The 17,949-nt window shown below is 44.4% G+C and overlaps 1 protein-coding gene across 1 annotated transcript in view; it reads left to right on the forward strand.

Moving 5' to 3' along the window:
• pard3aa (par-3 family cell polarity regulator alpha, a) overlaps window positions 1–17,949 on the forward strand; it is a 365,970-nt gene that overhangs the window by 161,507 nt on the left and 186,514 nt on the right. The window contains exons 6-7 of the mRNA XM_069698055.1: window positions 13,660–13,766; window positions 14,986–15,069. Coding sequence (XP_069554156.1) covers window positions 13,660–13,766; window positions 14,986–15,069 — 191 coding nt within the window. The remainder of the gene's footprint in view (window positions 1–13,659; window positions 13,767–14,985; window positions 15,070–17,949) is intronic.

Consider the following 17,949-nt stretch of genomic DNA (forward strand, 5'->3'; position numbering starts at 1 on the left):
CAACAACAATACAGTAACTCCTCATTTACAGTCAGCGAGGGTGTTCAACCTCTCCTCTCAGCATCAAGACAAACCACAGGCTGGTAGACTGGGAAACAAATGGGAAAAGGGTTCATGGTTGTGGTTTTATCATGAGAATTAGTCTTCCAGTTCACCGCTGAGACAAAAACTATGAGATGAATTGATATTAATAAGCTATGTTACTTATGACTGTGGAATGTATTTCATAATTTTAAGCTCATGATTATTGAAGTTCAGAAAATAAAAAAAAATTATAAGATGAGAACTAAAATATTTCTAACTATTTCTGTGGTGTTGATTATGCCTTTTTTTAAAGGAAGTGATGGCATTAAGACTCTTTCCTCACTGGGTCGTAGTCAGCCTGACTCACCGAGTGTACAATGTCTGTATAAACCTGCCATTGCTCAATTATTTCAGGCTGCATTCTTTTCCTTTTCCGCTATTTGTTTGTTACATTTTTTTTCTCCTGTAATCCCCATCACTACAGGAAATAGCAACAGCAACCGCTTAGCAGTAAGCTACATGCTGAAAATGGCAAATTTGGAGAAAGATTTGGATCTTTGAACAAGGCAGGCCTGCTTGGTTCTTATCATTTATGGGCTCACCTCTTCATGTGGAAATGTTTCAGCACAGCAAGTTCCAACAACACTGTCCTGATGTGCTGCATCCTGGACTGAGTGCCGGCCAAGACTATTGTGATTGGTTTAAAGAAATGCAGACAAGCCAGAGCATTTTTTTCCCCTCTAAAAGAATGATATTGTGTTTAGGCACAGCCGGACTATTCTCCTGCGCTGGCACATCGACGTGGAGACAAGTCTGGCTTTGTGTGAATAGGTAGTGTTATGAGGTGGGTGTTTTACCAGGACCCCAAATGCAGGCTCACAGACTCGGGTATCGGTTCCAAAATACAGTCTTTATTTCCAGAAATAAAAACAAACAAACGAACAAACAAACCAAAAGGTGGCACCTACAGTGTCCACTTGCTTCCAAGTCGGGAGGGCAACTCAACCGACTTATCCAGGGAGACATGGCTGGCAGGGCAGCCGGCAGACCAGCGGACAGGACCGCTGGAAGAAACAGAGTCTATAATCCTCCGAGTCGGGAGGGCAACTCCACCGACTGGTGACTCCAACAGGGAGCTCCGCAGGTGGAACAGGAGCCGGAGGGACGGGAACGGGAACAGGACGGACGGAGAACGGACGCAGGACGGACGGGTGACTAACTAATGAACTGACAATCAGAGGAGTGCAGGGGCAGGGTACATATAGTCCGGGGAGGTGATCAGGGATAAAACGGAGGAAAACAGGACTCCTGACAGGTAGTAGTTAAAAAAAATAGTTTCCCTCCATTTGCAATTTTTGCCAATTCCCCTTCCAAAAAGAAACAAACCTCGCAAATTATATCAAAATCTTTGAGTAATGCTGCTAAATTAAAAAAAACCAAAAAACTCCTGCAGGGACTATTTAGTTCACTGGAAAGTAACATTTAGCTTCAAAGGTAAATTAGACAGTCGTCAGTGAGCTGTCATCTTCGTCTTTCCTCATCGTCAGTCTTTTTGTTTCTTTCCACTGTTTTCTCCTGCATCTTGCAGCGTCCTCTCGATGGTTAATTACAACTCAGATGTCGTTCTCTTTCAAACATTCACCCCGTCATTGCAAACAGGCCTTCACTGAGGCTGTCTGTGCTTCACTTTCACCTTTTTTGACAAGTTTTGTTCATTCCTTTTTTTTTTCTCATTTCAAAGCACTGAGGATGAGCAAATCTACTAAAACAGCATTTTTCATGGACAGGTGAAAAGTGTGTTTACCTCAGTGACTGTCACTCTTCCGTCCCTCTGCCCTCCTCTGTTACTCCCGTCTTTCTTGTCTTTTTGTCCACATCCACACCACCTCCACTGCATCACAGTGGCCATCCCTCTCCACACTGCTGGTTGTGAACGTGTTAATTCTTGATTAGAGTTCATGCATTCGCCTTCTCCGATTTGCTCCGTGGAGTGAGAAATCACTTTCTCAATGAGAATAATTGAACACGGGTAGGGGGGTGCCAGCTCATTACCTACAAATCACAGGGAGCAGGGGCACCTTAGCTGAAGACAATAATGACTTCAGGGAATAAAAACGGGGCCGCCAGCATGGAGCCAAACCAGCGTGGGCAGCAGAGAACAAAGCGGGGAGAGGAAGATGCACACTCATCTTAACACTGTTCCTTGAGGTGAAATCATTTTGTTCTCTTCTTCCGACATTTTCGGTCTACTTTCCTCGGAGCGGGCAGCGTCTGTCTGGGCTTTGAAGTGTCGTGTAGGAGGAGCGTGGCCAATATTCAGGCAAGGTGTCAATTGAGCCACAGCTCACTGTTTGGCAGCAGGGCAAAAGTTATTATAAAGAATTATCATTTTAAAACTATAAATACTAAAACTTGACTCTGGCTCAAAAGATAAGACAGAAATGAAGACAAAGAAGTTAATGAAAGTATATTCATGCAACTGTTTTTTCTCTATTTGACACTGAGGATGAATTTGATTGACTGCGCCCGATTTCTCACAGTGCAGTCATTTTCTCCTATTTATTTGATTTCTCTCCACTTTCTCACCCTCTCTTTGCCTCTCTGCATTTTTATTTTTTTATTTTTTTAACATGCCACACATTCCCACTCTCCGCCGAGTGCCAAATGAGTCCACTCTGACACAATGAGGTCCATTGTGACAATAGGCCTTTCTCACTGTTATATAGGTCCCGTTAGGGGGCCAATGCTTTTAAGTTGCTGAAGGAATGTAATAAGGCCCCGGCCGACAGTAAACATCCACATCTCGGGGCCACAGAGAAACATGAGATGGTGCCGCTTCGCCATCGTGGCCGAAGAGACTCGTTTCATTTGCATCAGCCAGAGAACAAAGTGGTCACAGTTGGATGCAAATGGAGAGGAATGGGATGGTTTCACTTCAGAGCCAAGGAGACGGAGGAATAGAAAGCCTGTAAAGAGACAGAGAGACGGCGGGCGAGGAGGAAATAAATGTGGTCGTAGGCCAGTCAGCCTATTTTTGTTCCTTACATAGAGACGTAGCTGTGATAGCCAGCCACTTAGAGTTACCCCACAAAGGGGCATTAGTGGGATTCATTCAGATATTGCAACCAAGTTTTACGGCAAAGCGTGAAATAGACACACTGGTCCAATTCAACAAATTGTGAGATTCCCACGTTTTGGGCTGTCTAGGCGTGAAGGTTACACGCTGCGTAAGCGTGAAAGTTGCACATGTTTTTATATCCTAATCCTAACCACGTGTTTTTGGGGAAAAAGTTTGATTTCCCGATGAATCGTATGGCTCTAAGCATGTGGTAGGTTTCATTTTTGTCCACTACAGGAAAATGTGTGACTTTTACGCCCGGACCGCGCAAAGCGTGGCTAGCTCACGTTTTCCAGTGATACTGGGTTGGATATTACTGTGTTCCTTATTGTGCACCATTTATTTTTAATTTTACATTTAAGAGAAAAAAAAAACGACAGCATGTTGCAGCAAAACAGTTGTCAAGGCCTTCCCACCACATACTGAGAGACGTTACCTTGCAAAACTTCCACCACAGTCCCTGAAGTAAGATTTAAATTTACATTAGATGAAATTAAAGAAAGTGTCATATGTATTTTTCCTAAAAGTAAACATCATTGTACCATTGAATATCTTCATAACAGCTGAGACTTCTCCGATTTCAACATTGTTCTCCCTCCCGATATGGCGAGAAAGCTAAAACCTTGGATGTTGGGACACATGAATTCACCATCCTGGAGGACAAATTATATCACACTTGACTGATAAATTTGATGAGGGTGTCATTATTTTCTCAGTGACACATTGACCATCTCAATCCAGTTTTAATTCTCATATTTCAATCAAATGAATGGACACCAATGGCTAAAAGTGTATCTGAAAAAACAGAAACACACTTTTAGAAATCTTCTGCAGTAAAACATGCAAAGCCACCGGCATAATTCTGTGAGCATCTCAAGGTTGGATGCCCACAATGAAATTGGAATAGCCCAAATAGTCTTAATGGTGTCATTCTAGCAGGAGTTGCCACTGTAATGGGCCATGCTTTTTTTCCCTGTTGAGCAGTTATCCATTGGAATTTTCCCCTCCTCGTGATCTAGGTATACAGGCCGTGGGAGCGGTTGTGTAGAATAGCACCCCTGCTGAGCTCCATCACCGCATTGTCTGAAATTCCCAAATGCATTCATGATTTCAAGCAGAACCATGCTGACAGCGTTTTCCATTTAGAAAACGGTGGAGTGAAGAACCGTATTGTTTTGCTCGTTGAGGTTCATTCTGTCTGTGTCTCAGCTCGAGTCTCCTGCTGATGTTGTCATGTGATTGGCTGAAACGTGAACAGACACCTGGGTATGTAAAGTGTACCAAAAGGGTGTCGTCGCAGTGCTCGGTGTGTGTGTCTCAACATGTACGATGCTTACATGCAGAAAATTGACTATCCGTGCTCTGATGTGTCCTGTTTGTTGCAACACTGGTGATTTCCCCGTGCTCATATCTCATCAGTGATTGCAATCACTTGTTGTGTTTAGCAAGTAAATTATCATCAGCTCTAACTAGTGCACTCATATGATCGATTGATATCTCGTCTCATCTTGCATTTAAAATCACAACGGATGCAAACAAAATATTTTTTTATTTTTTTTGGAAAGTAATTGCAAGGGTGTTCCAGTTTGTATACTCAAACAGCGCCTCCTACAGGTCATTTCCTCTCTATTCCATTCCACTTCCCTCTCACCCCGCCCTACTCTCCTGGACCAGCTAGATTACTATGGCTCCGCCAGAGTCTTTGGGGACCTCTCTTCATTACTATCCCTCCACTGGCCCCTCATCTCCAACCGGCCCTCTTCATTTAGCCCCAGCTGAGAGCGAGGACTTTCTGTCTCCCGCTTATCCAAGAATTTCAGCTTCCAATTAAAACTAAATGGAAAGCACCCCCACCTCACCCCACGCTGCTCCCATGACGCTACAGATGAGGCCCCACTCAGCACCCACCCCACCTGCTCAAACACAGCAGCAAACAATGGCTGATCCATAGAATAGACCGTTCACCCCTTGTAATAACTCACTGCGATGTGTACCAAAGCTTTACTTTCCACTAAATTATTCATAGTTCGACATCATTCACCCTCCCTGCCTCTTCATTTTTTTTTTCTTCATCATATTTAGTATATTTAGGGTTTGAGGTCACGGTGTGTTATACAAATCCCAAAGAAAATGAATGAGATTCTCCCCACATCATCTCCCACCCAGTGCTGCCAATATTGCTTGCTGATACAATATTTGCATCGCAGTAACTGTTTTATTAAGTAGTTCAGATGGCAATTTGGCAGTGCAGGAAGCGTAGTTTGTTGGCAGCCGCTGCACAACTCATCAAGTCAGTGTGATTCCGACTCGCATAATTGCAGGAGCGGCAACCAAAAATGATTCCCCAAAAAATAAGACATTGTATTTAATTACAATCCAAATCTGATCCGCGGGTGCTCTCGTTGAAATTCAAACAGCCATTATTATTTCAAGGGGGGTAACATTCACTCACTGACCTTCACAGTTTGAAAGATGGATTAAACGTTGTGAGCGGTGGAAAGCAGACTGTCCTCCCACTTAATAAGCTCAAAATGATGATTAATCTGTGAAAAGCACCACGGAGCTCCTTTTTAATGCAACGGTAAAGACCCGGGATTCAGCTGGGACCGTCCGCTCAGCGGGGCTGCGCACTCAACCCTCCAGGATTATCTGTTCACAATCACCTCCTTTCACTTAAGCCAGTTGTCGGGAAAGTCATCATATCCTTTTTTAACTATTTTTTTTAACGCATCAGAAACTCTAAACCTGCTTTAAACACCTCTTTGAAGCGATATTCTGGTGCAAAATGTCATTCAAGCCCTTTGAAACACTTTCATTGTACTTGAAAAAAAACATTATTCACAGAGCTTAAAGAGGAAGAAGCGCTCTGGACAATCACCGGTGACGATAACTCAATTTGCAATAATTCTTACCCGGTTTGAACCTCCGGCTCTCCGGCACAGGAGCGCTCTGCCCCAGTTGCAACTGTTATTGATGAGGTTTGGAAAAAGTCTTGGGCCTCTCCGTCCGCTTTGGGCCCTGCTTATTGACCTGGTGATTGATTTAGGCCTTCATAATTAGCAGCCCTAATTTAATTAAAGTGCAATTTAACGATACAGTAGGCAAAAGGCAAAGGCAGCTGTGTCATTGATAGATCAGCTCAGGCCTGATATGAAACAGGCACCGGGTAAATGATGTATTCCACACAGCAGGGTTCACAGTGACAGAGGAGACAAGACAAAGATCGAAGTCAAGAGACAAAGACGGAGAATGAGAGGACTAAAGAGAGAGACAGGCCTTTGTTTTTCCAAATGTCAGCTTACAAACAGGACTGTCTCTCTCTCGCCCCGACCCCTTCACATCTCGCCGCTCCCCTCTGATGTGAACAAATGCAGACTCACATCTCTGATCTAATTTGCTTAACAGCATTAGGAACCTATCTGTCCTTGTAATTTTCTTCAAGTATATCCGCGTCGGAGCCCAAACTCATGAGCCAGAAGCCACGTATTTCCGAAGCAAAACAAAGAGAGACAGATTGAAAGGCTGCAGCTTTTTGTTGATTAAAAGAAGTGTAGTTATGGGGGAAATATACGGCCAGCTGGGACTATAATATACTTTGCATATCACTGGCATGAAAACAAGTTACTGAGACTGGAGCTTGGACATCTGTGGTCCTATCACTTAGTTTAGGAAAATAATTATAAGCAGTGACCACTGTCACATGGGTCATGATTTGTGAATGTCCAAATACTTATTAAATTATACAAAATTAAATGTTTTATTTGATATTTATTTGTTTAAGTGTGTATGGTAATAATGTGTTACTCCTGCCAGAAGGTGGCAGTAATGTACCTACAAACTGTTTGCCAAGCACTATTTAGCAACAGAAGAAGAAGAAGAAGAAGAAGAAGAAGAAGAAAGCTGTGACTAATACTGGAATCGTTCCAAGTAAATATAAATCATGTTTTGCCATCCTCTAATTGAATGTTTCCTTTTTCCTAGCATTAGCTTACTCCCAGGTCCCATAGTCCCCAAAACACTGCTTTCATAAACTCTGCTGCAGAACATAATTCCAGACAGATTTCCTCAATAGCATAAAGTTATTTTTCACAGTGATTAAATGTTCATCATTGCAGTCTGCTGAACAGAATACATGTGCTTTGGTTGCACGCGTACAGACGATATAAACAGAAACCCGGAATCAATGACTGATCTCTTAATACGTACATCTTTGTCTCTAAAAAAGTGAACATGGTTCCAATTCAGAACAGGTTCTTGATACTCAACCCCGCCCCCCACTGCTTTCAATTCAATTCAATTCAACTTTATTTATATAGCGCCAAATCACAACACAGATTATTTCATGGCACTTAACACATTAAAGTCCTTACAGCAAGACTTTACAATATTATACAGAGAAACCCAACAATTCAACAATTCCCACATAGGCTAGGAGGGAAAAAAAACTCCTCTTTAAGGGAGAAAAACCTCCAACAGAGGGAAGAAAAACTCCCTTTAACAGGAAGAAACCTCCGACAGAACCAGGCTCAGAGGTGGGCGGCCATCTGCTTCCACCGGTTGGGGTGAGAGGAGAGCAGAGAGAGAAAAGGACAGCATAGAGATAGAAGAGAAGAACTGTTGGTGGAGACGACAAGCGCAGGACAGAGACATGCAGCTCCATGACGGGACATCTGCAAAAGAAAGAAGAGAAACTACGCGAGCGAGGGAACTGAATGGAGACAACAGATAATAAGAAAAATATATGGGAGAGTAAAAGATGGTGAGGTATGAGTCAGTTAAAGAGTAGGAGGAAAGAAAAGAAGATCAGCATGTAACGAGGTCCCCCAGCAGCCTCGGCCTATAACAGCATAACTAAGGGTTGGTTCAGGTCTACCTGAGCCAGCCCTAACTATAGGCTTTATCAAGAAGGAACGTTTTGAGTCTAATCTTAAAGCTAGAGAGGGTTTCTGCCACTCCAACACAAACTGGGAGCTGGTTGGTTCCACAGAGGAGGAGCCTGAAAACTGAAGCTCCGCCTCCCATTCTACTTCTGGAAACTCTAGGAACCACAAGCAGACCAGTGTACTGAGAGCGAAGTGCTCTGCTAGGATCTCCCCTCGCACAACAACCTATATGTCCTCCCAGTCCTCATTATCAAAAGGAATAGTACATCTAATCTGGAATGCCAGTGCTTTGCTTTGAACAAGGCTGGAGCCCATGGGTGCGGGGTGTGAAATATGAAAGACAACACATGTCCTCATCAGACAACCACCCCTCTCCCCCCTTTGTGCCCCCCTTTGGCACACAAACACAGGACTGTTGAACCATAACCTCCCTCTATATTTTTCTCCCACAGACACATAAAAAGCAGGAGATGGCCGACACCGGGTTCACGCTGCTTTGATTTTCTTCCAGATCTGCAGTTTGCCAAACAAATGAAACATTCACTGAAAAGAGGACTGATACAGTCCTATAGCTCATATAAATCCTCATTGCCATGTATTGAAATCACTATTAGCTTACATCATCATTCTGAAGATCATAATAACATAAACACGATAAGAAAGTACACTGAAACCGTTTTCTGCCTCTTTGCTGACAACCATTAAGTGCTATCGAGGGAACTTGTGGGTAGGATGAAGGAGGTCATTATGACCCTTTCATCATGCGCTAACCAGCTTAACTCTTCGCCCACCCTTTTATAACGTACCTCTATGTCCCAACATAAATGTAAATAAGTGTCTCTCAGCCTCAGTGAGCGTGATGCATTGGTTGTTTTAATGGCGGTGGAGTCCGATGGACTGGTGGGGGAATGAAGGGTTGGGCGGGGTCGTTGGGTGCAGCAGTCACGTCCAATCTAATCACAGAGGAACATTTTAGGCCTAATTTGGCCCTAATGGCAGTTTCCTTTGAGAGGATGCAGACGAGAAAAGAAAAAAAACCTTCTGTAACATCAGAATAATCCATATGTGGTCCCTTCGGACACAGCTATGACCAGGCCTCCCTCTACATCTGGTAAAGGCTGCTGCTCTATTTTAAAGTACACAAGTTGTTGTTCAAATATAGTTCTCTGTGTCCAACACCATGAAGCTCCTTTTAACTGCTGATTGAAGACAGCGAGAGTCTGGCTGCGGTTAAGGTGGAAAAGTATTGGTAATTGCTTCTCGAGGTCAAAGGAACTTTAATAGGACTATTAGGAGTTATTACCAGCAGCTTGTCTTTGTATGTCAATGCCATTGTGCAATACAGCGGCACTGTTCGGTCTTGTCTGTTGTACAGTGTTAAGTCAAACTGCATTTACTGAAGGTAATGAGGGTACAATTACGGCTCCTTAACCTTTTGTAAAGGGAGAGGAAAAGCCTCCGCCTCTGCTGCTTGAATTTGTTCTTCTCTTCCTTGTACTGAGAGCGAATTCTTTTCACATGTTGCCATCATGTGTTACCTTTGGCTGGTTTAATGTTTCCATAAGGGGCGGGTGTCACCTTGCACGATTAATGCTTTGTAGTTTTTAGCGAGCCTAATCAGGTGGAAGGCTTTTTGCTAAATGCTCCCGCTGAACTGCTTGTTTCACCACGTTGTTCATTTGGAGACATTTCTGTATCCTGTTGTTTGGCATCCTTTGTTCTCCCGGACATAGACGGCCCATTGTGAGGGTTTAGGTGAGACATCATCTGCCAGGCCTGATCCACACATGAAGCTGTCACACAGATGTGGACCTCGGCCCTAAAAGAGGGGTGGTGGCCACAAACACACTGCTCACTGCGACCTTTGAACTTGTCCTTGTTAAGCCCCCTTGACTCCAAAGATGGGCTCAGGAGGGAGTCCAGTCTCCCTCCCACACACACACACACACACACACACACACACACACACACACACACACACACACACACACACACACACACACACACACACACACACACACACACACACACACACCAGTTCCCCTAACACCTACATGTTGTACTTGCCGATGGCTAATGGCACATACACACTTACAGTATGTCTGCTTGAAGACAGTGGCTGATGGAGGATGACAGTTCCTCAACATGCCACCTTTGCCCCAACCCTCAAGCAGTAATGTGTGTGTATGTTTGCTGTGTGTAGAGTTCCCCCTCCCGACCAAACAGCTGTTACCCCCCTCCCACCCTCACCTCTCCCCTTCCCCCTCTGGTCCTCTCAGCAGCCTCTAACCTGCCTGTCCATTTGAAGGTAACACAGTTCTGCACTTTGCAGCTCTCATTCCCCTCCACCATCCCCGTCTCTTTCCTCTCTCTACCTTCTATATGATTCCCAATAATCTAATGCTGCAGCTGTCCGATGGCCAAACCTCTACCTGGAGCCTTCCTTGTCAAACAGGCTGGTGGATTTTTGGCCGCACATTAGGGCTCTGCTCGGGAGAGGGAGGGAGGGAGGGAGGGAAGGAGAGTGAGGGAGGGAGAGTGAGAGAGAGGGAGAGGGAGGAGGGAGGTAGGGAGAGGGAAGGAGGGAAAGGGAAGGAGAGTGAGGGAGGGAGAGTGAGTGAGGGAGGGAGAGAGAGGGAGAGGGAGGGAGGGAAGAAAGGAGGGAGATAGAGAGTTGAAAAGCCTTGTTGCATCCCCACTCTGCTGGTTACCAAGGGATCAACAGGGTGGTAAAAGCACTCGGGGGAGGAAGAAATGGATGTTTTCCAGAGAAGGGAGCAAAGGACGGATTCAGAGTGATGGAGAGACAAAGACAGAGAGTGAAGGAGCTGGAAGATGTGGATGTATATTTAACCTCGTGTCTCTGTTCTGCTGTCACTCAGGGCTCAGTTTCATTGCTGACACAAGGACAGACAATAAGGAGGGAATCTTGTGGGTGATGGCTTTTGGTCACGAGTCTCCGGCCCCTTCGATACAAACTCAACACCCACTCTGTTGGGGTGTCAGTGTCCGTCTTTAAGGGCACCACTGCATAAAAATGTCAATCTTAACAAGCCCTTGTTTGTCATGTTCAGTCTTAGAAGTGGTGTTTGTTAGACTGGTGAAAACAGAGTCCAGAGAGACAATGAAGAGGCTGCGGCCTTGCTGTTTTTTTTTGTTGTTGTTGGTTAACGAACCACAAGGGCCACTTCAGCCCCACTTCAGCACTGCCTCATGAATCCAGTGTCAAGACTCAATCATGTGTCTGTTTATGGTAGAAAATGACTGACAGTCAAAGCATGTGGTGCATTCAAATACGGCGTAGACATTTTCCTCTTAATACTAACAAACACTAACAACTGCTGTGGTTTAAGATGAGTGTGTTATTTGTTTGAGCTGAACAATATGACTGTGTTTTAGTTTAATTGAGCTTTGGTTTTTTTTTTCAGAAAAACATTACAAATCCTGCCAAATCAGTCAAATGATTCTGCTTCAGTATCTTACGTAGTTCAGCTGTTCCGCAGATGTCCTTGAAATGAAAGTTCCTATCTGATTCGGAGGGGGGGGGGTAACTCAGACATTACCGACTCCCTCCCTTTGGTCCCTCTTGTGAGTCTACTTTTGTATCACTGGTTTTCTCTTTTCTTTAGTGTCATTTTCACAGTTTATCTCAGTTTTTTTTCCACACCTGAATAGACACCGTGCCCCAGTTCCTGCTCTGATATGTACTTTTGGCGTTTTATGGTAATTTTACCTGTCACATTCACAGTGCACCTGATTGCGCTGCAATTTTGACCAGGTGGAAGTGAAGAATCCCCCCGCCTGACGACAATAATCACAGATACAGCGTCTTTTACATTGACGCTAAAAGAAAAGATGGTGTCACGCCACATTTGCAACCTACAGGATGAAACTAACGGGAGACTTTTGCTAAGAGGTGATGTCATTAAAGTTAATTACGCCTCTCTGGTCTCTCTGTTGTCTAATAAGACAAATTGTTGAGCATTGTTGCCTCTTCATTCACTCTCTAAGTATGAAAATTGTTATTTTCAAAATTAAAGCATTCCTTTGCCTTTTATTCACCAGTTTTTGTCAGTCTTGTCTAAAACTATATATTTATTCTTCACATCCAATTTCACCTTCTTTCCCCACTCTGTTTTTTTTCCCCTATCTTTATTTATGGATGACCACAGGTGTCCGGCTCTTTTGTGCAGAGTATATAAAGGTAGATGAGAAAGAAAAAAAAAAAAAAAACGGTAGCCAACCCACCTGGGAGGCTTTCATAAAAAGCTTTGTGCAGAACAGAATCCCCCCCCCCCTCCATTCCTCCCCCACCAGAGACATCCAGGACCTCAGCTGACACATAATTAGAGATGGGAGTGACTGCTTGACTGACTCATTTTCATACCAGACGGTTATAGTGTGGAAACAGGCAGGTAGGGTGAGACGAGGTCATTTAACGTAGACCGCTGATGAAATTTTCATGCCCCCCATCCCTCCTTTACCCCGACTCCAACAAATAAATAGGAGACGGATTCACGAAGATATCCTGGCCCCTGAAAGGAGTTGAATCCATTTCCATAAAGCACCCAGAAAAAGGCACGAGACATATTTGGATGTGCTTGACATTTCAGTAAAAGAGAGAGAAAGAGGAAGGTGAGGGGTGAGGGCGGGGAACTGGTGGTGGCAAACAAAGCATTTCAGCAGACCCTCCCAAGGAGACGATGTCTGAATGCTGACAACATCACACACACACACACACACACACACACACACACACACACACACACACACACACACACACACACACACACACACACACACACACACACACACACACACACACACACACACACACACACACACACACACACACACACACACAAGGATCAGCAGCTACTAACCCACATAAAGTGAAATAAAAAGATGGAGCAGTGATGTTGTGGTGTCACTTGTTGACGAGCCCTCTCAACTCCTCTGGAGCTACAGTTTGGTTACCTTGTGTTATTACATATGTCTCCCCTTATTCCACATGCAGTATGTCATCACTGTATGTAAGTGCCCTGCTCAATCTGTACCATCCCCATAAAGAGAGCTCAAATGAAGATTTTATCCTCCATTAAGGCGAGCACGAAGCTGCTGTCTCTTCCCAGAGCCGAGTTAAGTCCTCAGATGTCTGGCCTGCCTGTGAAAGCGGCTGCCGGCCGGCACCGCTGCCTAATGGCCCTGCAGGAGGATGATTGGATGAGATGAAGAGAGTGAGGGAAACAGATGAAAACACTTTCCTTCACTCCAGACCTCAATCCCATCACCTCAAAGACCCGGCGGCGGCACCACGCACCAGGTCAGACCTAATTGATTGAGCAGGAGCGATCGATCACGGACACTTTGTCACCACGGTCGCTGAAAATATTTGGCTGAAGAAGGATGTTTCTGCAGATGCGTCAGTCTGTCCCACACTCGAGGCTCTTTGATTTAAGAATAGACGCTGTTACTTTTCCTGCAGGTAATTGGATTAAAAGCCAGAGGAGAGGGTGAGGTGCAAGCACCGCCAAACCGGAATAATAACAGAAAGTGAGTTTTTTACGTTGCTGGAATCATTTTTTTTTTTTAATGATTTATTCTGTTTTTTGTTTGTTTGTTTTTTCTCTTTAGGAGGAGGAGGAAGAGGAGCGAAGGAAACAAGAAAGGAGAATTGAACGGATAGAGCCAGTAGGAAGGGCCGACTCCTCATTGGAACATTCACCTGTGTTACAACTAGAGTGAGTGACCCAGCTACATAATTACCCATACAGAAAGGCCTTTACACACAGGGGGTGTGACGAATAAGTGATGAAATTCAAAATACTTAAAACTATTAATGCTCACAGTGATGCGGATTTGGGACAGTTTTTCAGAAACATATTTTAAATAGATTCACGTCACCTCATTCTACTGAAAAAAATGATGCATTCCCCATCATCCAGTGATTAAGATCTTGTCCTGCTCCCTTTAACTCAGGAAAATAAATTAACATTGTCGTTGAGAGTTGTAATGTAACGTCCCTTCCGCTTCCTCACAGTGGGAATGATGCTTTCACGCACGGTGAAAAAGCTCAGAAAAACTGACCTCACTCCCTTTTTGCAACATAATATTTGCACTCTGTGCGAAAGTACTCATGACTATTAAAACAAGAAAAACAAATTGCAAAAACATGTATATTTTGATACTTGACCCTTCTGGTATCATGCAGGTAGCATTGAAGTTATAAACATCACTAAACTATCTCCATGGCTGAATACCACAGGACATCCAGGGAGAATTTCTTGTCACATTGCTTAACCGACCCTAAAATGTTTTCTACATAATACTAGAGATGTTAATCATTTCTTGAGCATTCATCCCCAAACACAAACATATGACAATAACAACACAAACTTTCAGACCAAGGCCTTCCTCCACGATCATCATCATACACATCTACATTGACGTGTGCTCCTGTTCATTTGTCTTCATGTCTTTATCTATACAAATGAACCTGCCCCTCCTCCTCCCTCCTTTCGCTTACACGTTTTCAATTAATTTGTTTTCTTTTAGCACAACAGTCTGATCTTAATCACTTAATTGGAGTCTCCATTTGGATCCCTAATTGACCCTTAGGTCCAGCAGCTACACTTTGTAATGGATGACTTTGTACAGGCAACACCCCCATCCCGAGGATATTGACCTATCATCGTGTTTGACTGTCGTCTTTTATATTCTGCATTTCTACATTTTCTTGTCACTCCTGTTATTTTGTATCCATTTGTGACCTCCCTCCCCCTCTCCCCCCACACACACACACACACACACACACACACACACACACACACACACACACACACACACACACACACACACACACACACACACACACACACACACACACACACACACACACACACACACACACACCTCCCTCTTACTCTCTTCCTCCTGGACTCATCCATCGTTGTCCTGCAGAGGCATGCTCAAGCCGGTCGAGGTGTCCAATGAAGGAGGGCCCCTGGGGATCCACGTAGTGCCTTTCAGTTCAGAGGATGTCAGGTAACAACAAAAAAGAAGAGATTTAATGTAGCTTATTGACCAACTGCTACTTAAGTATTACAATCCAATATGTGTCCTGTATCTTTTGCTTTGAAGACCTGTGGATGTTGCTTCCTTTTGATATTTTGTTCTCACTCTCTCGGCTTTCTTTGTCATTCATTTCCTTGTATGTGTTGCTCACGGCTTACTCTTTCATTGACTGGGATCCTTGCACTCATCTTTTTATTATTGTGAGTCTCTGTTGAAACACGACGCCCATACTCGGCACCGCTCATATCCCACAGCGTGGAAGTCCCCAGTAGCAAGGAGAACAGATGAAAGTCGTTCTGCTCTTGACTACACAGTTGTCTGTAAGGCTTGTAATCATTTTTAAGTTCTAATGAATCTTTTGAGTTCCAGTGGTGTCTCCTCTGTCTCGAAAAAGAGTCAGACTGCTTCCTTTTTCCTTTTTTTTTTTAACCAATAAGGAGTGTCGATGACAGGGGACAAGAGGAGGAAAGCGTCTCAGTTTATGGTTATTCCAGCAAAAATAAAGGACAGAGGAAGTGGCCAGATGTAATCAAACTAAAAGCTCATGTATAACACAGATCGCCGCTGCACGCCAACGGATTGGCACAGCATCAAGGGAAATGTGACGACTCAGCGCTGGGGAAGGATGAGGTGGGGATGTGGGGGATGAGGTGAAAAGATGAAATGGGATGACATTTGAGGGATAGAGGGCGGCCGTCATTGAGGATCTCAGACACTAATCCCATTGCTGTTTATAAGCAAGTGTCAGGAAACTATATTTAGCTCTGACCTCGCGTTAACTCCCTCAGAAGCTGTGAAACTTTGATTTTCCCTGAGTCAGAGAGGGAAAACAATGATTCATGATGAGTTGGGACAGCAAAATGAGCAATATCACTTAACTAAAGTTCAAATCCCAACAGTTTATTAGACACGCTCTCATCCTCAGGTTCCCATATATATCCTTGAAATCACAGCATCCTGTAAGATGTAGCAGTGACGCTGCACGGACAGTAAATTTCTTCTCCATCAGCTGAGGCCGGTACTAATAGCTATCAGAGCCTTCAATTAACTTCAGCCATGATAAGACTCAATGTCTGGTCAGTGGGATGATGCTAATGGCCTGGGCCAGCTCCTTCCTGTGTGCCGTGCAGTAGGACAGGAGGCATTAGGCTCAGTGGGCTGTCATTAGCGTCTAGACCAGGGCCAGAGGGGTCAGACAGCCAGCAAAAACCAGACAGCCAACAAGGAACTTCGGGCACTCCGGCATCGGCTGCCCGCATTCTGCTCAGCTGCACTGACATCGAGTTAGATCCGAGCAGGAGGAGATGACAGCTGCAGGAGAGAGCTTAGAGACTGTCACTCCCGCAGCCAGTCGCTTTCTCATACACACACACACACACACACGCAAAAGCACAGAGTCTTACCTGAGAATCAACTCACACCCATGCAGTGTGGGACCTACCTGGAGAGGTACGTTCCCACTCAGGCTCAAGCTGTCTCTTTTCACATGCACAGTTGCTGCAACAACACTGCTGATCTACCTTGAGAGCTGTCTGCACACATAAATGTACTGTACATCTGCACACACACACACACACACACACACACACACACACACACACACACACACACACACACACACACACACACACACACACACACACACACACACACACACACACACACACACACACACACACACACACACTCCTTCCAGATGCAGCCTATGCTTAATGACCTTCTCATTCAATGACCAGTTTCTATTGTAAACAAACTGCGGACATAATTTCCATGCATAAATGGATCCTGAATGGATTATTATTTGATTAAAGGCAGTCGATGAGAGCAGGTGGCCTCATTCAAATAATTTCTCAGCTCTGCCACCCAGCCACAAGATGGAGTAAAGCCATGCAGCTTAGCAGGATGCTGATCCTTGTTTTCCAGGGAAAGTGGGACTTAGCAAGCCTCAGATTTTCCTCCTGAGTCGGCAGAGAATCTGCGAACTACAAACTCTTTGTGCTCATATCTGGCACCTAATGAATTCACTGACTTGCAACCTGTGAGGATGCCATTTAGATGTTTGCTTTAGTAACTGACAAGTATCTACAAAAAACCCCGTCAGTGAGATGGGAGGGGAATTGAGAGGGTGGCTGTGCATTAGTCAACACAATAATACTGCTTTTACCAAATCATCATCTTCTTCAAATCTCTGAAAGATGCTGCTTTATCCCCAATCCTCCCCGTCGCTGCTCTGAATACTGATCAGGGATCAACCAACAACTCCTTTATCTACTACCTCTTGTCTGCTTCCAGATCAGAAGTCATTTGAATGTGTCCATGCTGTAATCTCTGCGTGCAATACTTTGTTTTCAAGCTGCCAACACTTATGGAGATAAAGCACAATCATGTCTGCCTGCACACCGCTCGCAATTACTCTCCGCTCAACGCACTTAAGCTGACCTGGCGACGGCGGCACATCGAGAAAGAGGGAAAAGACCTTTTGTGATCTTTAATTTCAACTTAATGCTAAACTGTTAACCCCCACGAGGAGCCAAGACGAGTCTGCGGCGTGAGCGTGGACGTCCACATTATACAGCCAATTAGGCCAATGTTCTGAGAGTGGCCCTGTTTGGCTGAAATGCTAAAGAGCTCTACAGTTCTGCCCTTGACGTCCGCGGTAAACAGGGTCACAGTTTAAATGGGCTGTTTGTGTCCGGTGAAAAGACAGGAAGCAGCCGAGAGATATGAAAAGCACGCAGCTCATGTCCTTGCCTGTTGCTTACAGTGTAATTTCCTCTCCATCTTAGTTTCCCAATGGTTTTCACTCTAATATTATTATTATTATTATTATTATTTTTTTTTTTAAATTAT

This window comes from Brachyistius frenatus, unplaced genomic scaffold (genome assembly GCF_029030835.1).
Source record: "Brachyistius frenatus isolate BFR_SWC_R1_liver_20210118 unplaced genomic scaffold, ASM2903083v1 Contig_25, whole genome shotgun sequence".
Lineage (NCBI taxonomy): Eukaryota > Metazoa > Chordata > Actinopteri > Embiotocidae > Brachyistius > Brachyistius frenatus.